We start from the raw sequence: 16,964 nt of genomic DNA, 5'->3' as shown, positions 1-16,964 counted from the left end.
CAGGTACAGTCCTGGGACCTGCCTTCCTGCCCTCCTGCTCCCCCATGTTGACATCAGCTGCTTTCTGTGGGAATATCCATCTTTTCCAGAAGGAGAGATGATCCTGGGTGCTCTGCACCGGGTCACGAGACTTCTCCACACTTGGAGCAAATAGTAACCCTTGGATGAAGGTCCTTATGGAGAAGGGATAGATTTTTCAATGGGGGGCGGGGGGGTGGGTGTTGTGCTGGAGTCCGGGGCTCATGATGCAGGACAGGGGTGTGTGTGATGGTGAGGAGGAATGCAGGAAATGGGCACCATCAGGCCGTGCTGTATTTGCCCCAGCTTTTCAAATTGTATGCATCTTCCATTGAGGGTCATTTATTCCTTTATCCGTTCTGCTATGTGGCGACCGTGCTCGGGTGTCTCCTGTGTGCCCGCCCCGGTGCTAAAGGATAATGAGGGTCCTGGACAAACTCCCTGCACTCCACAGAGGGATGATCAGCATTGAACAAAACGCTCCAAGTGGGCTCACATTATGACAGTCTCAGGTGCTAATAGGAGTCTTTGCGTGGTGGTGGGCACAGGGGAGCCCTAACCTAGCCACCGGGAGGCTGCTCCAGGAGGCTGAGACGTGAGGGCCATGTAAGGGATTTTGGAAGGGACCGAGTGAAGGATCTAGTATATGTATTAGGTTATTCGCATCAGCACTCATAGGGCCATCTCCATCATTTTTTATTTAGATATTTGTAGTCTTTTGCGAATGCAGACATTTATAGTGCAAGGAGCATTCTTACTGCGTACTTGCCCTTGAGTGTACTTGCCCTTGAGTTACATGTGAGGTCAAAGGATAAATTGATGGAAGTGGGATGAATGAATCATAGGGCTGATTGGCATTTGAAATGATCTGATCTCACCTCTCATCCACTGGGAGAGTGGGTCTGGGTTTCTGGCTGCCTAATCAGGGCCACAACCCTTGTAAGTTGGGTGGAAAAACTCATCTTCATTCCTCATCTCCAGACAGGGGTGTCCTGACCACCGGTCTCTTCACAGGACAAGGGTGTCCCCCACCTGAAGACGACCAGCCAGGCCCTGAGAGATGCTCCTGAGCTGAGTGCCCACTGCCCCACCCTTCCCCATGGAGAAAGGACTCGCTTTTCCCCAGGACTGCCGGGACTTTCTGCACAGCCTGAGGATGAGGAGCAAATATGCCCTTTTCCTGGCTTTTGTGGTGGTGGTTTTTGTCTTCATTGAAAAGGAAAATAAAATCATATCAAGGTGAGGGATACAAGCACAAGTCTTCCTTATCAGGGAGGGGCGGATGGGGAGAGAGGTAGCTATAGGGCTCTTCGTGGACCTACAAAGGCAGTCTTTCAACCAGTAATAATCAGGCCCCTCCTGTGCCCAGGCAGTGGTCCTGCACACGTCCTCAGGACTACATAGGGGTAACACTTGGGCTCTGGACTCAGGCAGCCTGGGTTGGAATCCTTATTCTGGCTCTTTCTAGCTGTGACAGCTTGAACAAATTCACTCTTCTGTGTCCTAAGTTCTGTAAAATACGGCTAACGATGGGGCCTTCCTTATAAAGATTAAATCAGGACATGTAAAACATTTACCTCAGTGCCTGGCATGCAGTTGGCATCTAATACTTGCTGACCATGGCTATTATTATTCATTTACTTCCTGGCTAGGATGACACCTCACATTAACAGCCCATAACCAGCCCGAGGCCATGGTTGAGGGCGAACCCATGGAAAGGCGGGGTCCTGATACACATACCCTGATGGGCAGGGCTGCCGTGTGCAGCCGTCCAGGTTGTATACTGCTAAATTCTGGGGCTGTGCACTCACCTCGGCTACACTAGGAATGCCACCCCTGGAGGTGGCATTCCACCGTGTGCAGTGGTTCTGCTGGAGAGCCTGCTAGACACAAGAAGATTTCTTAGACCTGCTCTCCCAGCACAACACCTTCCAAGAAAGCAGCCGCCAGGGATGGCCTGTGTAGCAGGCACTGTGCCACTGCCCCACCTGGGTTCCTCAGCATGGACTGTTCCAGGTGGGGCCCACAGGGTCCTACTGCCAGCCCCTGCAGCTCTCTGCCAGAGAGCTTTCTGTCTCCCCGCACACGGGTAAGCTAGGGATACCTCTGGGAGCAGCCCTCAGCTAAGACCAGCTGGAGCTTCACAACCCTTGAGCGAGACAATCCTCGGGTGTGCCCCTGTGGGGTTGGTTTGCCCACAGGGACACCTGCTCACTTTTTACAGACCTCTTTTTCTCCCCACCTCACCTCCTACCTCTCTACCAGTTCTCCCTGTGACCATGTCCCGGCTAAACTCAAATCCTTGCTCCAAAGTCGGCTTCCGGGGAAACCCAGCTAAGGGAGGCCTGGGGTGATGGCCCCGGGAGGATGCTTCGGGTTGCACAAGGGATGGCGCCTCCGGTCACTCGCTGACCCCGATTTCCCTTCTTTCGCCCCTAGGGTGTCAGACAAGCTGAAGCAGATCCCACAACCCCTGGTGGACGCCAACAGCACCGACCCGGCCCTGATCTTGGTGGACAACGCGTCCCTCCTGTCCCTGAGCGAGCTGGATTCAGCCTTCACCCAGCTGAAGGGCCGCCTGCGGAACCTGAGTCTGCAGCTGGGTGTAGAGCCCGCCGGGGAGGCCGAGGCCAGGCTGGAGGCCGCGGCCCGGGAAGGGGGGCCATCCGGGCCCACCCAGGCCCGGCCGCGGCGCCACGTGCTCCTCATGGCCACCACGCGCACCGGCTCCTCGTTCGTGGGCGAATTCTTCAACCAGCAGGGCAACATCTTCTACCTCTTCGAGCCGCTGTGGCACATCGAGCGCACCGTGACCTTCGAGCCCGGAGGCGCCAACGCGGCGGGCGCGGCCCTGGTCTACCGCGACGTGCTCAAGCAGCTGTTCCTGTGCGACCTGTACGTGCTGGAGCACTTCATCAGCCCGCTGCCCGAGGACCACCTGACCCAGTTCATGTTCCGCCGCGGCTCCAGCCGCTCGCTGTGCGAGGAGCCCGTGTGCACGCCCTTCGTCAAGAAGGTCTTCGAGAAGTACCACTGCAAGAACCGCCGCTGCGGGCCGCTCAACGTGACGCTGGCCGCCGAGGCCTGCCGCCGCAAGGACCACATGGCGCTCAAGGCCGTGCGCATCCGGCAGCTGGAGTTCCTGCAGCCGCTGGCCGAGGACCCGCGGCTGGACCTGCGCGTCATCCAGCTGGTGCGGGACCCGCGCGCCGTGCTGGCCTCCCGCATGGTGGCCTTCGCCGGCAAGTACGAGGGCTGGAAGAAGTGGCTGGCCGAGGGCCAGGCGCGCCTGGGCGAGGAGGAGGTGCAGCGGCTGCGGGGCAACTGCGAGAGCATCCGGCTGTCGGCCGAGCTGGGCCTGCGGCAGCCCGCCTGGCTGCGCGGCCGCTACATGCTGGTGCGCTACGAGGACGTGGCGCGCTGGCCGCTGCAGAAGGCGCGCGAGATGTACCGCTTCGCCGGCATCCCGCTCACGGCGCAGGTGGAGGACTGGATCCGCAGGAACACGCAGGCGGCCCAGGACGCCAGCGGCATCTACTCCACGCAGAAGAACTCCTCGGAGCAGTTCGAGAAGTGGCGCTTCGGCATGCCCTTCAAGCTGGCGCAGGTGGTGCAGGCCGCCTGCGGGCCCGCCATGCGCCTCTTCGGCTACCGGCTGGCGCGGGACGCCGCCTCCCTGGCCAACCGCTCCGTCAGCCTGCTGGAGGAGCGGGGAACCTTCTGGGTCACGTAGGCCGCCCTCCTCGTCAAAGGCCCACCTGCCTTGCTCGCGCCCCGGCCGCCCCTGAGACGGTGGCTCCCGCAGAGAGGGTAGGGGGCGCCCGGCCAGCGGCCTCCCCCGCGGGCCAGGCCGTCCCCCCGCCGCAGCAGTAGGCGCCCCCCTCCGCCAGCTAGCTCTCCCACCGCAGCCTTGGGGCTGGGGTCTCCCCGAGAGCGAGCCGCTGCCTGTCCGGCAAGGACCGCCAGACCCAGGCCTAAGGGGCCGCAGCCTCCCGGGCAGGCCCTCGCAGGCCCACACGGGCCCAGAACTGTTGACAAGCCTTTTTCTGTCTCTGTCTCTGTCTCTGTCTCTCTCTCTCTCTCTCTCACACACACACACACACACACACACAAACAAAAAAAACAGGCATAAATGCCTGCAGACCCTGTGGGCCAGAGTCCGAGGGCTTAACCAGAAGGGACTGTGGGCACCGACTGGTCACAGGCTTCCTGCTGTACTCATGTTCATCTTTCAGTTTCTGGATTTCTACACAACCCAGTGTGCCATCTGCACGGATCCCTGGGGAGGGACCGGAATGGCCCAGAACGTCTGAGGATGGCAATTGAGGCTTTTCAACCAAGAGTGATTCAGTATTTTCATAAATGAAATAGCCATGCTGGTTACTGATGAAATCAGCCCTGCACAGAGCTACGAAACACACCTACATGGGTAAAGACAGTGCCTCTACGTACACCACACACACACACACACACACAAACTGTAGAAATCAAATCCACGTATACACATCCACAGTCTTCCTTGTTGCTTTAGGCCCACAGGGTTTAACAATCACACACCCAAAGAGGAGGCTTTAATTACATTTTTAGAATCATTTGGGGATGGGGAAGGAAACATGGTCCCAGGCCATGACCCCATTCCGACCAGATTTGGGACTGAACGGTAGATACAGAACGGCCGAGTCTGTGGCCCCCGCCTGCCTTGGTTTCTCCTGGCTACCTCCTCCGGCCCATTCACGTCCTCCCTGCTGGCAGGCAGGATGTTTTGAAATGGTGGGCCAAGTCTCACGTGACTGCAGCCCAAATGCCCCGTCCCAGCTGGGCTGGCTCCCTGAGAGCCTGTCCATGTTTGAAGGCTGCCTCGGGCCTGACTGGAGCCAAAAAGCAGCTCCTGAGTCCTGCCATTTCCAGTCAGGCCTTGTGTGGGGCCGGGCCTAGAAGAGAATGCAGAGTGCTCTTGGGGGAGAAGTCACATCAGGGTACCCCCTCCCCTGAGAAGACGGGGGACAGAGGTCAGCCCCTGGTTGGTCACCATGGTTACATGGTTAGTGTCTGGAATTCCAGCTTTCAGGGCTCTGGGAAGAGTGTTGCTCAACTTGGGATAGGCTGGGTGTTTTATTTGGACTTTTTTAAAAAAAGTTATTTATAGTTTGGTATCTTGTTTTGTGGCTATGTTTCTGATCTTGTTTCTGCAGGAGTGATGCTTGGAAGTGATCTGGGCTTGAGGGGGCTGGGAGGACCAGCAGGGAGCACTCTGGCTCCTGCTGAAGGGAGAGGAGGAGGAGGAGGAAGAGCTTTCCCCAGAAGGAACAGAGCCTAGGCGCCACCTGGCATCCTGCAGTGCCCCACGGGCTTTTCTGTTTGAACCCCATGTGGAATGAATCTCAGAAACCACCAGGGTTCTTTGCTGTCTATCCAGAAGCAACATAAATCAGCTCTCACCCTCTCCCCGAGATGAGGCCTGATTTGAACGTCTCTTCCAGGTCCAAATGCATCTCCTGGGGGGTCAGGGGCCTATGGCCAAACAGCAAATGTCCCCAAACTGGGGAGCAGAAGTGAGTCCACTTCAGAACTCGAAGAGCTGCCCAAGTTCACGAGGGCTGTTTCTCATTTCCTGGACAACTTCTATGTCAGATCTGTCCTGTTGTCAAACCCAGAGGGCTGAGTTTCGGTTTGAGTAACATGGGCACAAGGGAAATAGAGGATCTGAGTCCAGCTGGTGCTGCCATGGGGAGTGTGTCCTGGCCAGAAGCTGCTGTTTGAGAGGGTGGGACCTTAGCCATTTGTGGGGTCTGTTATAATCACCGCATTTGGAGCTGCTGGGTCTCCATCCCCATGGTCTACAGCCATTCAAGGGGGTCTCCAGCCTTGGGTTTCCAGCCCCAGAATAAGTTGTGCAGGGAGCTGGCTCTGATTTGGGGTCCAAAGGGACTCCAGCTCTGCAAACTTGACCCCGGGGCAGAGCGAGACCCAGATGTTTCTGCTGGCTGCTCCTCCCCAGCCTCACCCTGCTCCCTACACTGTTCCCCACCTGTGGTTGGTGGGGGCCGGGGCAGGACGGAGGCAAGCACCTCCATCTGGGGCTCTTCTTGGGGCCCTCCTGGTGTGGACAGTAAACTGCTTCCTTCCTTCCTTTGCCTCTGGGGCCGAGGCATCCACCCCCGAGCTCAGAGAACAGTGCCGAGAATGGACCTTTGGGACTTCTCAGGACATTGACAATTTGTACACTGCACATTGACTTAATTTATTTATTTTGTGACAAAGGAGAGACATAAAATGCCTTATTATTTGCAGGGACTCAAAGCTGTACCCAAATCAAGACAAAACAGTGATAGAAAGCGTTGACTCACGCCATGCACACGAGGACTCTCGAAGATGATTCAGAATGCAAGAGAAGAGTAAACCCAAGGGCAAGGGGTTGCCCTGGCCCCAGGGTATTGCTAAGGAGGTACCTTGGTTTTCTCTTGTTGCTTTGAAGATGCGACTTCTAAGGCCCTTTCTGCTGTATTCCCTTTGCCCTGGTGTCTGAGACAGGACACCACGCGCGCGCGTGAGTGTTGCCTTGGGGCTCAGCAGCGCTCTGGGAACCTTTGTGGTTTGGGGAAGGACAGGGTGGGGGCAACTACTGACTTTCCACTCTGGGGACCTGGTGGGGGTGCATTTGTGGTTTTCAGCAGGCAGCTGGGCTGAGGAAGGGGGTCCAGCTAAGGCAAGTGCCTCCTTTTCCAGCAAGGCCAGCACAGGTTTCTCTGCTCTTGCCGGCTCTACCGGAGCTTTCCCCCCGCATAGCGTCCACCTGCCTGCAGACAGGGAGCAGTTGAGGCCTTACCTCTGGGGCTGCCAGCTTCCCGGAACAAGAGGTCCATTCAGCAGTGAGTGTTTACTCATTTTCTTTTTCTTGACGAAGACCTCTTTAGCCTGGCCTATATAAATAGTACAGAACATTCCAGACCTTAGTGAGACAGGGGAGTGTCTTAACACCCACAGGCTGTCACCACTGCCTCCTATTCCTGGTTTCTCCTCCAGCCTTGTTTGTACACCTTGGAGGGAATAAGGCGCCAGGTTGGGGATGGGGATTTCAGGGACCAGTCGGTGGGGAGCAGGGTCCTTGAGTCCCCAGAGGGAGGAAGAAAGAAGCAGATTCACAGCTCCGTGGCACCCTCCCACCTACTGCCCACCCCTCACTGCAGGTTATCACCAAGCTCTTCCTGAGGTTGAGACATGAACACATTCTTGCCTTTGGTCCCTTTATGTGATGCATACACTTGAAAATAAATAAGTAAATGAATAGGAAAAAAAAGTTCAATGAAGAGTTTACTCGCTGTCAGTACCCTCAGCCTGGATGGAAGCTTCTGCCCAGGGCTGGTGTAAAGGGGCAGCAGCTGACTGGAGCCCTGAGAGCAGAGGGCCTACCCCACCCATCACAAGGGCATCTTTCCCCCACCACCTCTGCCCTGTCTGATGATGGAGTAAGTTCCAGCAGGAAGTCAGGGGATCCCTGTCCCAGAAGATGCATGCTTGGCCCGGAGATGGAAGCATCAGATGGTCTGGTCCTGACCCCAAGGGTCTCTTCCAGCCCTGGTGGTCCTTTCCCACATTAGGGGGGAATGGACCTGTTTTAATTGACTCTAGGGCCTGCCCCTTGATTATGAAGGATTATGAAGGACGGGAGCCGAAGACCAGATGGCTGCATCCCTGAGGCGGTCCCCTGGTCCCCTGGTCCCATCCCCGAGGCTGAAAGCAAAGATGGGTCTTGAGGGGATGCATTCCCAAGGCAGGAAGAAGAGGGGGTGGGCATGGGGAAACGCATCCTCAGAAGCCGAGTAGGCCTTGCTGATCTGTGCAAAGCGGAAGGAGCATCGGCTGAAGTCCGGGGGGCCCAAGGTGGCGGGTTTGCTAGTGGAGATGCCAGGACGTGGTCCAGCCGGATGAGAGGCGGAAGGCTCCTTGGGCACCTCCTGAATGCAGCCGCATCAGCTCTCCGCTGCCCACAACTTCAGGAATAGTGGCAGCTGCCCTTTACCTCAACAGGATGAAACAGAAGTGACAAGTTCAGATGTCTTAAGAGCTTTGAGATCTTTTGGTCTCGTGTGCTTCATCATTCCGTGACTGTGCCTGGAGGCCGGAGCAGTTGTGTGTGTCCACGGGTATGGACGCGGTGCCACCCCCATGGGCCAGCTCATAATGTAGACCAGGCATTTTATTGGGGGAAATACCCTGCTTCCTCTACCATTGGGAGTGAATCGGGCACCCCAGAAGTCTCCATCTGGTCCGTGTGTTCTAGGCCCCCTGTGCCTGGCTCCCCTGCTCCCTCCTGGGTCCCACAAACTCCATTTTTTTGCCAAGCCCTCGGCCCTGTGTCACGGTTCATGGTCATGTGATATGGGACCCTCCCTTCATGGCCGTGTGTGGCCGTGTACATACGTGTCCACACGTGTGGATGTGTAGCATGCAGCTCGTTGTGCTCGGCCACGTGGCTCCAGCCCCTTGCCATCACGTGCCCCGGCTGTCCTTGTCACGGCTACGGTCGGCCGTCTCCTGGAGACGCAGGGGGCTGCCCTTCAGAGAGCCCGTCAGGGTCTGCTTTGTGGAACAGAATGTGAACCGTCACTCGATGGCATACTTGACTTATTTAATTAAAAATGAAAACATGCAGTGAGCAAAGTCTCCAATGTGTCTCTGCCTTTCTTTCGCATTTGTTCTCAGCAGCCATCAAAAATTAACAAGAAACAAAATTAGCAGCAGTAGGAAAGGGGTGCTTCTAGCCTGAGGCAGGGCAGAGGAAAGGCCCTGAGAAGTGAAAGACTCGGGGAAGCATGGCTGAGTGCAGGGGGTGTGATGATCCTTTTACGTCACCAAGATGGCAGAGCTGGTGGCAACTGTGCTTGGAGCCGGCAGCAAGGATGAGGTCTGAGACATGAATACCCCAGTGTTACAGGGCAGGGACAGGAGCATTGGCTAGAGGTCAGGGGACCGGGGGACAAGTCCCGGCTTTGCCACTGTCTGGCCCTGTGACCTTGGACAAGTCACTTCCCTCCTCTGAGCCCTAGTTTCCTTGAGAACGAGGCATGTAATCAGCGACTTACAACTGCTGTTCCAGAAGTCAGCTGAAAAAGCAGGCAATGCCCTCTCGCCCGGAGCAGCTACATATCGATCTGCTTCACATGTTGAAATGGCACCTAAGAGTCCTTTGCCTTCAACAAAATCTCAAAAACCACATGAGGCGATCGTCAAAGACCCTTTCGGCTAAGAAATGGAATGGGGTCCTTTCAAGTCGTTACGACCTGACTCATCACTGTAGTGCCAATTAGATTTTGGCCCTTTTGTCTCCTAACAGCCACCTGGAGACAATAGGCATCTCCCAAGGAAGAGGGTTCCTCTTTTTTTTTTTTTTTTTTTATTGGAACCTGAGAAGACGGAGCTGGTAAAGCTTTGTGGGTTTTGGGGCACAGGGGAGACAGGACAGCAGCAGCCATGAAGAGGGAGAGAACGACTGAGCACTCGTGAGCAATTGGGTACCTGGAGTTGGAGGGAGGTGACAACAGAGGGAGGCATGATGTGAAGGAATGGGACCCCTTCCCCAAAACTCAAACCCGTACCTCTGCCATTTCACCCAGGCCAGGCCTTGGGAACTCAAACCATCTTCCTCCCCACCCTTGAAATACAGCCGTTTGCAATGACACCCCAACCTGAATATCTCTGCCACCCCACCCCCAGCCAGGTGCCATTGCTGCGTCCACTCTTCTGGGGACTGCATATATTTAATTTAATTTCTGGGCTATGTTTCCTACCACAAATGACCTCCTGGAGAAACAAATTGCCATAATCATAGAGCAGAGAAGCCTGGAGACCTTCCCACCCACTCACGCCCTCAGTCACCAGCGCAGCCTGGAGACAAACTTCCTCCCTGCTCTCAGGCCTGTTGAGACTCCTGAATCTTCTTCCACTATTCTCCGAGTTACCCAACCCTGGGAAGGAGCCAAATACTCCACGGGGTCTCCGAGGGAGGGACAGTCAGCTGGATCCATCTGGGAAGCAGTTGGGCCACGAGCAGGGGCCTGGGACCTGTGTCATTTGCTCACGGCAGGCCCAGCACTGGAGTCTGCATCAGTGTGTCTCCTCAAGCGTCTGGAGGAGCTGCGGTCGCCTAACCGTGCTTAGGAAGTTACAGTGCATGTTAGCATCTTAAAGGCTCTGAGAAGTCCTGCTTTCCTTTGCCCCAGCTGACCAGAATTCTCTCACAACTGTTTTTCTTTCATCTTTCTTTCATCGTGAGAAGTGTTTTTGGCCAAACAACCTTTTCAAGACGCTAGCATTCTACTGAACACCTTGTAGCTCTCAGAAACCTGCAGATATAAGCATATGGGACGAAAAGCCATGACAAGCAGACAAGAAGGTTGTGGGTAAGGAGGGTGGGGAAAAAAGTTCAGGCTTGAGAGTCAGGGCCCCATCCCACCTTCGGACCATTCTCAAGCTGCTGGCCAGGAACGAGTTGGCCGGTTGAGAATGTAGCAGCCTCAGGGGCACTGGGGGGAGGGGTCAAAGTTCACACCCTGAGGCATCCACCCTGCTGTCTTAAAACCTCCGGGTCGCCTGAAACCCTGGGTCCTTGGCTTCCTCAACTCAGCCCACACCTGCAGGGCCTCTGCGGCATTACCCAGAAGGTGCGGTGACCCCCACAGAGGGTGGGCACCCTGGGGAACCAGACCAGGCGTAAACACCACAGGACACCGTTGATCTGAGCTTGGAGGTAACTCTTAAAAGGAGCCATTTCTTAAACAGCAGGACAAAGGTTACCGACCGTAAACAGGTTCCCTGGAGATGTAATCCACCTCCCGCAGCTAGTAAACCCCTTGCTAAACCTGCTGGGCGGTTTATTGGAAGAACAAGTGGGTAGTAAAGGCTCAGCGGGAGGGGCGGGCCCAGGAAAATCAGACCGTGAGAAAGAGAGGAAGGAAGGCGGGTGGGGGGTGATGACAAGGAGGGGTCATCCGCGTGAGATGCCGGGGAGGAAGACAGCCAAGTTGCTAAAAAAAGAACACCCTCGAGGAGAGCCACGGCCACCAACTCTGAGAACTCAGGACCCAGGCACACCACCCGCCCCGGACCGAACCGACCCTGGATGTGCGGCCCAGACAGTGTCTGGTGTTGTTTTTAAACAATTGGCATCAGAGGCCGACACTTAAAAAGTAAGGGGTTTTATGTGAAAACCAGCTTCCTGCTGCCTCTTGAACATCAGGTGTCTTGGTTTGAGTAACACCTGAAGTTGATGCTGAGATAAGGGTTAGAGAGCAAGGGGTTTATCTGGGCCCTGCAGCCCGCCAGCAGGGGAGGGGGTGGGGGGAGCCAGCAAGGGAGGGGGTGGGGGAGAGCCAGCAGGGGAGGAGGGGTGGGGGGAGCCAGCAGGGGTGGAGGGGAGCCAGCAGGGGTGGAGGGGGTGGGAGGAGCCAGCGGGGAGGGGGAGTGGGGAAGCCAGCAGGGGAGGGGGTGTGGGGGAGAGCGGGGGGGGGGGGGGGGGGGGGAGGTCCCCTGCTAGGCCAGCTGCCCCCTCCAGGAAACAGTAAAGCCGGAGCCTTAGACTCCTTCTCCCCCCCCCCCAATGAGTGAGCCTGGAGGGTTCCTACACCAGTCCTTGTCAGACTTTGGCTGAATACTAATTCCCCAGCACAAACTTGCCGGCAAAACAGCATTCCAGAATTCTGGAATGAGCCGTCGGGCCCAGAGATGCCGGCGGTTGGAAGTTTCCAGAATGCACTGTAAGTACGCAGAGTGGGCTGTAAGGGCGGGAGGAGTCTGGCAACACCTGCTCCGGGTGACGTGGGGCTCCCGTTCCCACAGGGACAGGGGGGCGGCCCGGGGAGAGGAGCCGGGTGCCCCCGTCTCCTGGCCTCTCCAGCACTCAGGCACCATCGACCAGGGCACTTGCGCCTCCAGCTGAGCCACCTCTGAATCCGCCTCTGTCCAGGGTGAGACAGCAACGGGCCAGCGGGGCCACTGCTGGACTCCATTCACTATGATTGCTCCCCAGGCCCCATAGGCCTTTGAGTTTCCAGCCTCCAGCTTGAAGCCCTGGTGGCATGTGGGAGTCCGGGTTGACTTTCGCAGCAAGGCCTACCCCGTGCTCCTTGGCCCTTAAACCTGAGGAATAAGCTGGTTAGTCTGGACCTCGTGGGCTCTGCGTCTGTCTACCTGGTCAGAACACTGAACCCAACCACCCTGTCTGCACCCATCTGGGTTTCTCCTGCCCACCCCCACCCCAGAGCAGCCGAGGCCCATCTGAGCAGGGGGGCAGAATGAGCATTGAGGAATGCTCATTTTGGCCAACTAGAGGCTGGGGGCGGGGGGGCAGCTGGTGTCCAGTCCCTACCAGAGCCGCCCTCCCTGGAAAGGTTTCAACTCCTTTCTCTTGAATGTGCATAGTAGGTGATGCTCCCCTGTGCAGTACACAGGTCCCCCAGCGTGCTCTTGCAGTGATCACGGTGGCAATCCCCAGGGCCTGGGTTCAAATGCCACCCCATTGTGTCTCACCCAGGAAAGCTCAGCAGAGGGCACCCCCTCCCCAGAGGCAGCACGCCCAAGGGCCTGGAAGACAAAGAGGATTGGCTCTGCTTGTGGCCTGAGAAACAGCTTGCTTTAGATGAGACAGGAAGCTGGAGAGCAGAGCTGGGCCGGAATGCTCAGGCATCTCTAAGCCACACTAGGAAGGGGAGGGACTTGATCCTGCAGCTAGGGAGCCACTAAAGGGAGAGGGAAGCAGAGTGGCCTGCTGTGTTCACTGTGTCCCATTTCACAGATGAAAAGAGTGAGGCCCAGACAGCTGACATGACCAGCAAGTGTCAGGATGTGAATCCATGTCTCGCATCCTCACAGACCCTTCTGTTCCATCCTTTGCCTCAACTCTCCCACTGCAATCCGTTGAGCACCCACAGGACATGGAAATGCCAAGGAGGCATAAGCACAGAACCAAAGATGTCAGACGGCACAAGCCCAGCCCCTCTTCTTTTTTTTAATCTTCTTTAGATTTTATTTATTTATTCATGAGAGACAGAGAGAGGCAGAGACACAGGCAGAGGGAGAAGCAGACTCCATGCAAGGAGCCTGATGCAGGACTTGATCCCGGGACCCTGGGATCATGACCTGAGTCAAAGGCGGATGCTCAACCACTGAGCCACCCAGGCGTACCCGACCCCTCCTTTAAGTGCCCACTTTTAAAGTCTGCTCTCGTCCAGGCTCGAATAGCAGCATGCGTCCTAGCTGTGTGACCTTGGACCAGTGAATTGTCCTCGCTGGGCCTTAGGTTGCTCATGTGTAAAATGAGGACAATATCAACATGAAAGACAGGGATGTGGGCCTGTGTGCCTGGTTCATGAGGAACCCTGAATAAACAGCTACTGCTTTTACTTGGAGCCCGTCACCCCATGCTCACCCTCTTTTGAATGCCTCTCAATCAGTGAACTGACAAATATTTTGAAGGCTGGAAGGGACACCCAAGTAGAACTTCTAATGGAACCCAGGGCCGAAGAGAATGGGCCTCTCAGCACCTGCCACAGGCAGTCAGGCTACCCTTTGTCCCAAATCCTGAAAAGCAGAGCAGAGCTTCAGGGACAGGCCCGAGATGCCCCATGGAGAACCTCCCGAGTTTGGGTAAAGTGAACAGGGGCTAATCCCATTTCCTCCTGTAAGTTTCCATTAATTCCCCTTCTGTGCTTTAACGTCTTCTCCCTCCTGGCTCGATGGGGATTTCTGTAAGCGGCGTCCTCCCGGGACAACCTGCCCTCTGCCTTCTGTGTGCATGAGCAGAGAGACCGACGCTGGGGGGCCGAGAACACTTGGGCGGAGGTCAATTCATTCAAAACATTGCCCGGTGGGCGCTGCTCCCACTGCCCTGGCCCCGACTAGAGGCTCTTTCGCAGCTGGCTTGGAGCCCACTGCTTCCCGACACACGTCCCGCTTGGCCGGGGAGCAGAAGAACCATTGAGAAGACCTGTCAAGACTTGCCCACGGAAGCAGGAATCCAAGGACCCCCGTTATGGGGCAATGCTCCTGACATCTTGCCTGCAGGTGCCAATGTCCCCTCTTCTTCTTCACAACTGAATAAGCCTGGGGGACAGGCTTGAGCCTTTACATGGGCTCCCGCTGTGCCTGACACAGCACAAGTGGTGGTTGCATGGATGATGAATGAATGAATGAATGAATGCTCTACCATTAGTGACATTTAATACATGAATACTGTGCAGCCATCACTACTCTCTGGCTCTAGAACATTTTCATCACCCCAGAAGGAAGCCCCATATTCCCTGCCAACCACTGATATGAATTTGCCTATTCTGGACATTTCATGCAAATGAAACCATGCGACATGTGACCTTCTTTCTGTGTCTGGTTTCTTTCACTGAGCATCATGTTTCTGAGGTTTACCCACGTAGGATGTATCAGAACTTCATTCCCTTTTAAAGCTAAATATTATTCCACTGTCTGGATGGACCCCATTTTGCGTACCCATTCATCCGCTGATGGCCCCTTGGGTCATTTCTACCTGTTGGCAACAGTTTGGTTTCAGAAACATTTCCTGCACACCTACTGTGACCTGCATACCTGTGCTGGGCACTTGCCCGTGATCTCTTATTGAACCCTCAGAACTGCTCTCAGCTGGGTGGAAATTATGTCCCCATTTCACAGATAAAGGAACTGAAGCCCAGAAAGTAACAAACAGTTGAGACCAGCCAACCCTGGCTGTGTGCCCACCGTGTGCCGGGCCCCACGCAGAGCTGCAAGGTAGAGAATCGAAAGCACAGTCCCTATCTGCACAAGAACAGACATTCTATGTTAGACTTTTCAGGGCAGACTCAGTATTACATATTTTTATACTTTCCAACACAAGAAATTCATTAATGATTCTAATGAGGCTTGTAACCACCTGTGTACCTAAAAAAAAAAAAAAAAATCCCAATTGGGGAAAAACAAAGCCCACCATCAATACCCTGTGTCTGTGTCCATCCCATCCTGTCTATGATGGATGGGAATGTCCAGGTCGAAGTGGCTGGGGCCTCCCTGGCTCAAGTGTAACTCGCCAGTTCCTTTCGGGCCTTGACAGCGCTGCAGTCTGTGTCTGCGTCTCCGAGGGAGCTTTCTAGATCTCAGGAGGTCCAGGACTGCCACTGCAGCGCACTTTATCTCAGACCTGGAAGCAGAGTGACCAGCCCCCAGTCCTGTGGCAGGCTCAATGACTTCTCAGCAGTGTGCCCAGAAAGCCCTATGGTCATGTGGTGGTGGGAGCAGTGTGGAGTCCTGAGGACATGAGCAGGAGACGGTTCATGCCAAAACTTCTAGTCATTGAACTCCCTGGGGCAGGATCCAGCAGACAAGCCTAAAAGTGGCAGGATCCGGAGGGTCAGAGCCCATCCCTTTGTGTCTTTTCTCAGACGTTGCAGGAGGTTCAGTGCCTGTCCTGGAAGCTACCTGCAGAGCCCTGGTGGTGCCACACGTGACCTCTTGGAGCATACACTGAAGTGGAATTTAAGTGAGATTGGGCATTTTCCCCCAAAATAGACAGAAGCGCTACCATCTTTGCAAATATCAGCATCTGTGTATCTTGGAGGACGAGAGTGTGTAATCTGTAGCCAGCCTGCTTGTTCTCAAATCCCGGCTCCGCCCCCATCCATGCTGTGTGACTGTGGGCAAGCCATCCTACTGTCTGTGCTGTGGCTTCCTCATCTTTAAAATGGGAATACAGATGGTGTCTACCTTGGGGGGTAACTGTAAGGATGAAGTCAAGTAGTATGTGTAAGGGGCCAGGCCTGTAGTAAGTGCTCATAAATGTTAGGTATTATGTTAAGAGTCTGGCCAGAGGTGGGAGTAAAGAGAATAAAATGGACTTCTGATGAATTTTCTTCCCAGAAATGACAAGATTGGTTGGGTGTCCATGAACATTTCAAGCAAGTGAACATTCATATTATTGTTTCTCACTCCAAATGGCTCCCTTGAAGCCCTCCGGATACTCACGACTGAAGGAGAATCATGATGACGAAGATTTACTGAGCGCGTACTGCCTGCTAGTACTGTGCCCAGTGCCTATCATGCATGATCTCATTGGATGGTCCTCCCAATCTGTGACACGGGCACTTGGTTATCACCCGTTTTACTGCTGAATGAACTAAGGCTTACAGAAGCGAAGCGAGAACAGATCAAGGTTGCAGACCCAGGTCTTCCTGCCTTGATCTCAGAATAGCTATACCACACTGTTGTGGGGACATCTGTGAACTCTGGGACTTCAGCACCCTCATCCCTCTCCTTGGTAGCACTTATTCATTGGTCTGGTTGTCTGGGATCTTGGGCGATCCCTACAGATGTTGTCTGCCGCTGTGAACAGTGCTTATGGGATCCTGACCTGGACAAGAAAGAAGCAGTGAGATCAGAGACTCTCTTTAGAGCTTGGTTTTCGATGACAGTGGCATGGAGCTAAAGCAGGGAAACATCATGTGTGGGGATCCCGGAGGAAAGGTCTTGCTCCCAAGACATGCGCCCATAACAAACATAGGAATAAAGCTCAAACACAGCAGAGAGCCAAGAAATGTGAACCAAAACAATAATGACCTCTTAAATTGGCAACGATGTTTTTAAAATAGTAAAACCCAGTGCTGGCAAAGGTGTGGAGAAACATCCATTTATCTTATGGGATGCTGAAGGAGGAAAGTTTGGTGATATGTATCAAACACCTTAACATTTTTTTCATATACTTTCATCCAGCAAATCCAGTGCAGGCATTTATCCTAAGGAAATAACTGCGGCTAACTGCTAAAATGTAATGTTGTCAAACTTAAATGTTGCTTATAATAGTGAAAAAGTAGAAAACCACTTAAGAGTTGAATAAAAGAAAATCGGTCACATAAACTGTGGTTACACATATGATGTAGCCATTAAAACCATGCAGAAGACTTTTTAAATGACAA

At 54.7% G+C, this 16,964-nt stretch overlaps 1 protein-coding gene across 4 annotated transcripts in view; it reads left to right on the top strand.

The window, feature by feature from the left end:
- The window catches only part of CHST3 (carbohydrate sulfotransferase 3), a 34,979-nt gene extending 26,297 nt beyond the window's left edge, over nt 1-8,682 (top strand). For 3 of the 4 annotated variants that reach the window (XM_055325391.1, XM_055325390.1, XM_055325393.1), the window contains exons 2-3: nt 1,033-1,257; nt 2,458-8,682. In XM_055325391.1, the coding sequence (XP_055181366.1) occupies nt 1,118-1,257; nt 2,458-3,751 (1,434 nt within the window). In that variant the 5' untranslated portion in view covers nt 1,033-1,117 and the 3' untranslated portion in view covers nt 3,752-8,682. Of the gene's footprint in view, nt 1-264; nt 1,258-2,457 lie in introns of those variants that run through there. The other variant, XM_055325392.1, reaches the window with a different exon arrangement.
- The last annotated feature ends 8,282 nt before the right edge of the window (nt 8,683-16,964 follow it).

The sequence above is a fragment of the Nyctereutes procyonoides genome, unplaced genomic scaffold, assembly GCF_905146905.1.
Source record: "Nyctereutes procyonoides isolate TBG_1078 unplaced genomic scaffold, NYPRO_anot_genome, whole genome shotgun sequence".
NCBI lineage: Eukaryota > Metazoa > Chordata > Mammalia > Carnivora > Canidae > Nyctereutes > Nyctereutes procyonoides.
Note: the sequence above shows the minus strand (reverse complement) of the source record. Positions and strands in the feature narration are given on the sequence as shown.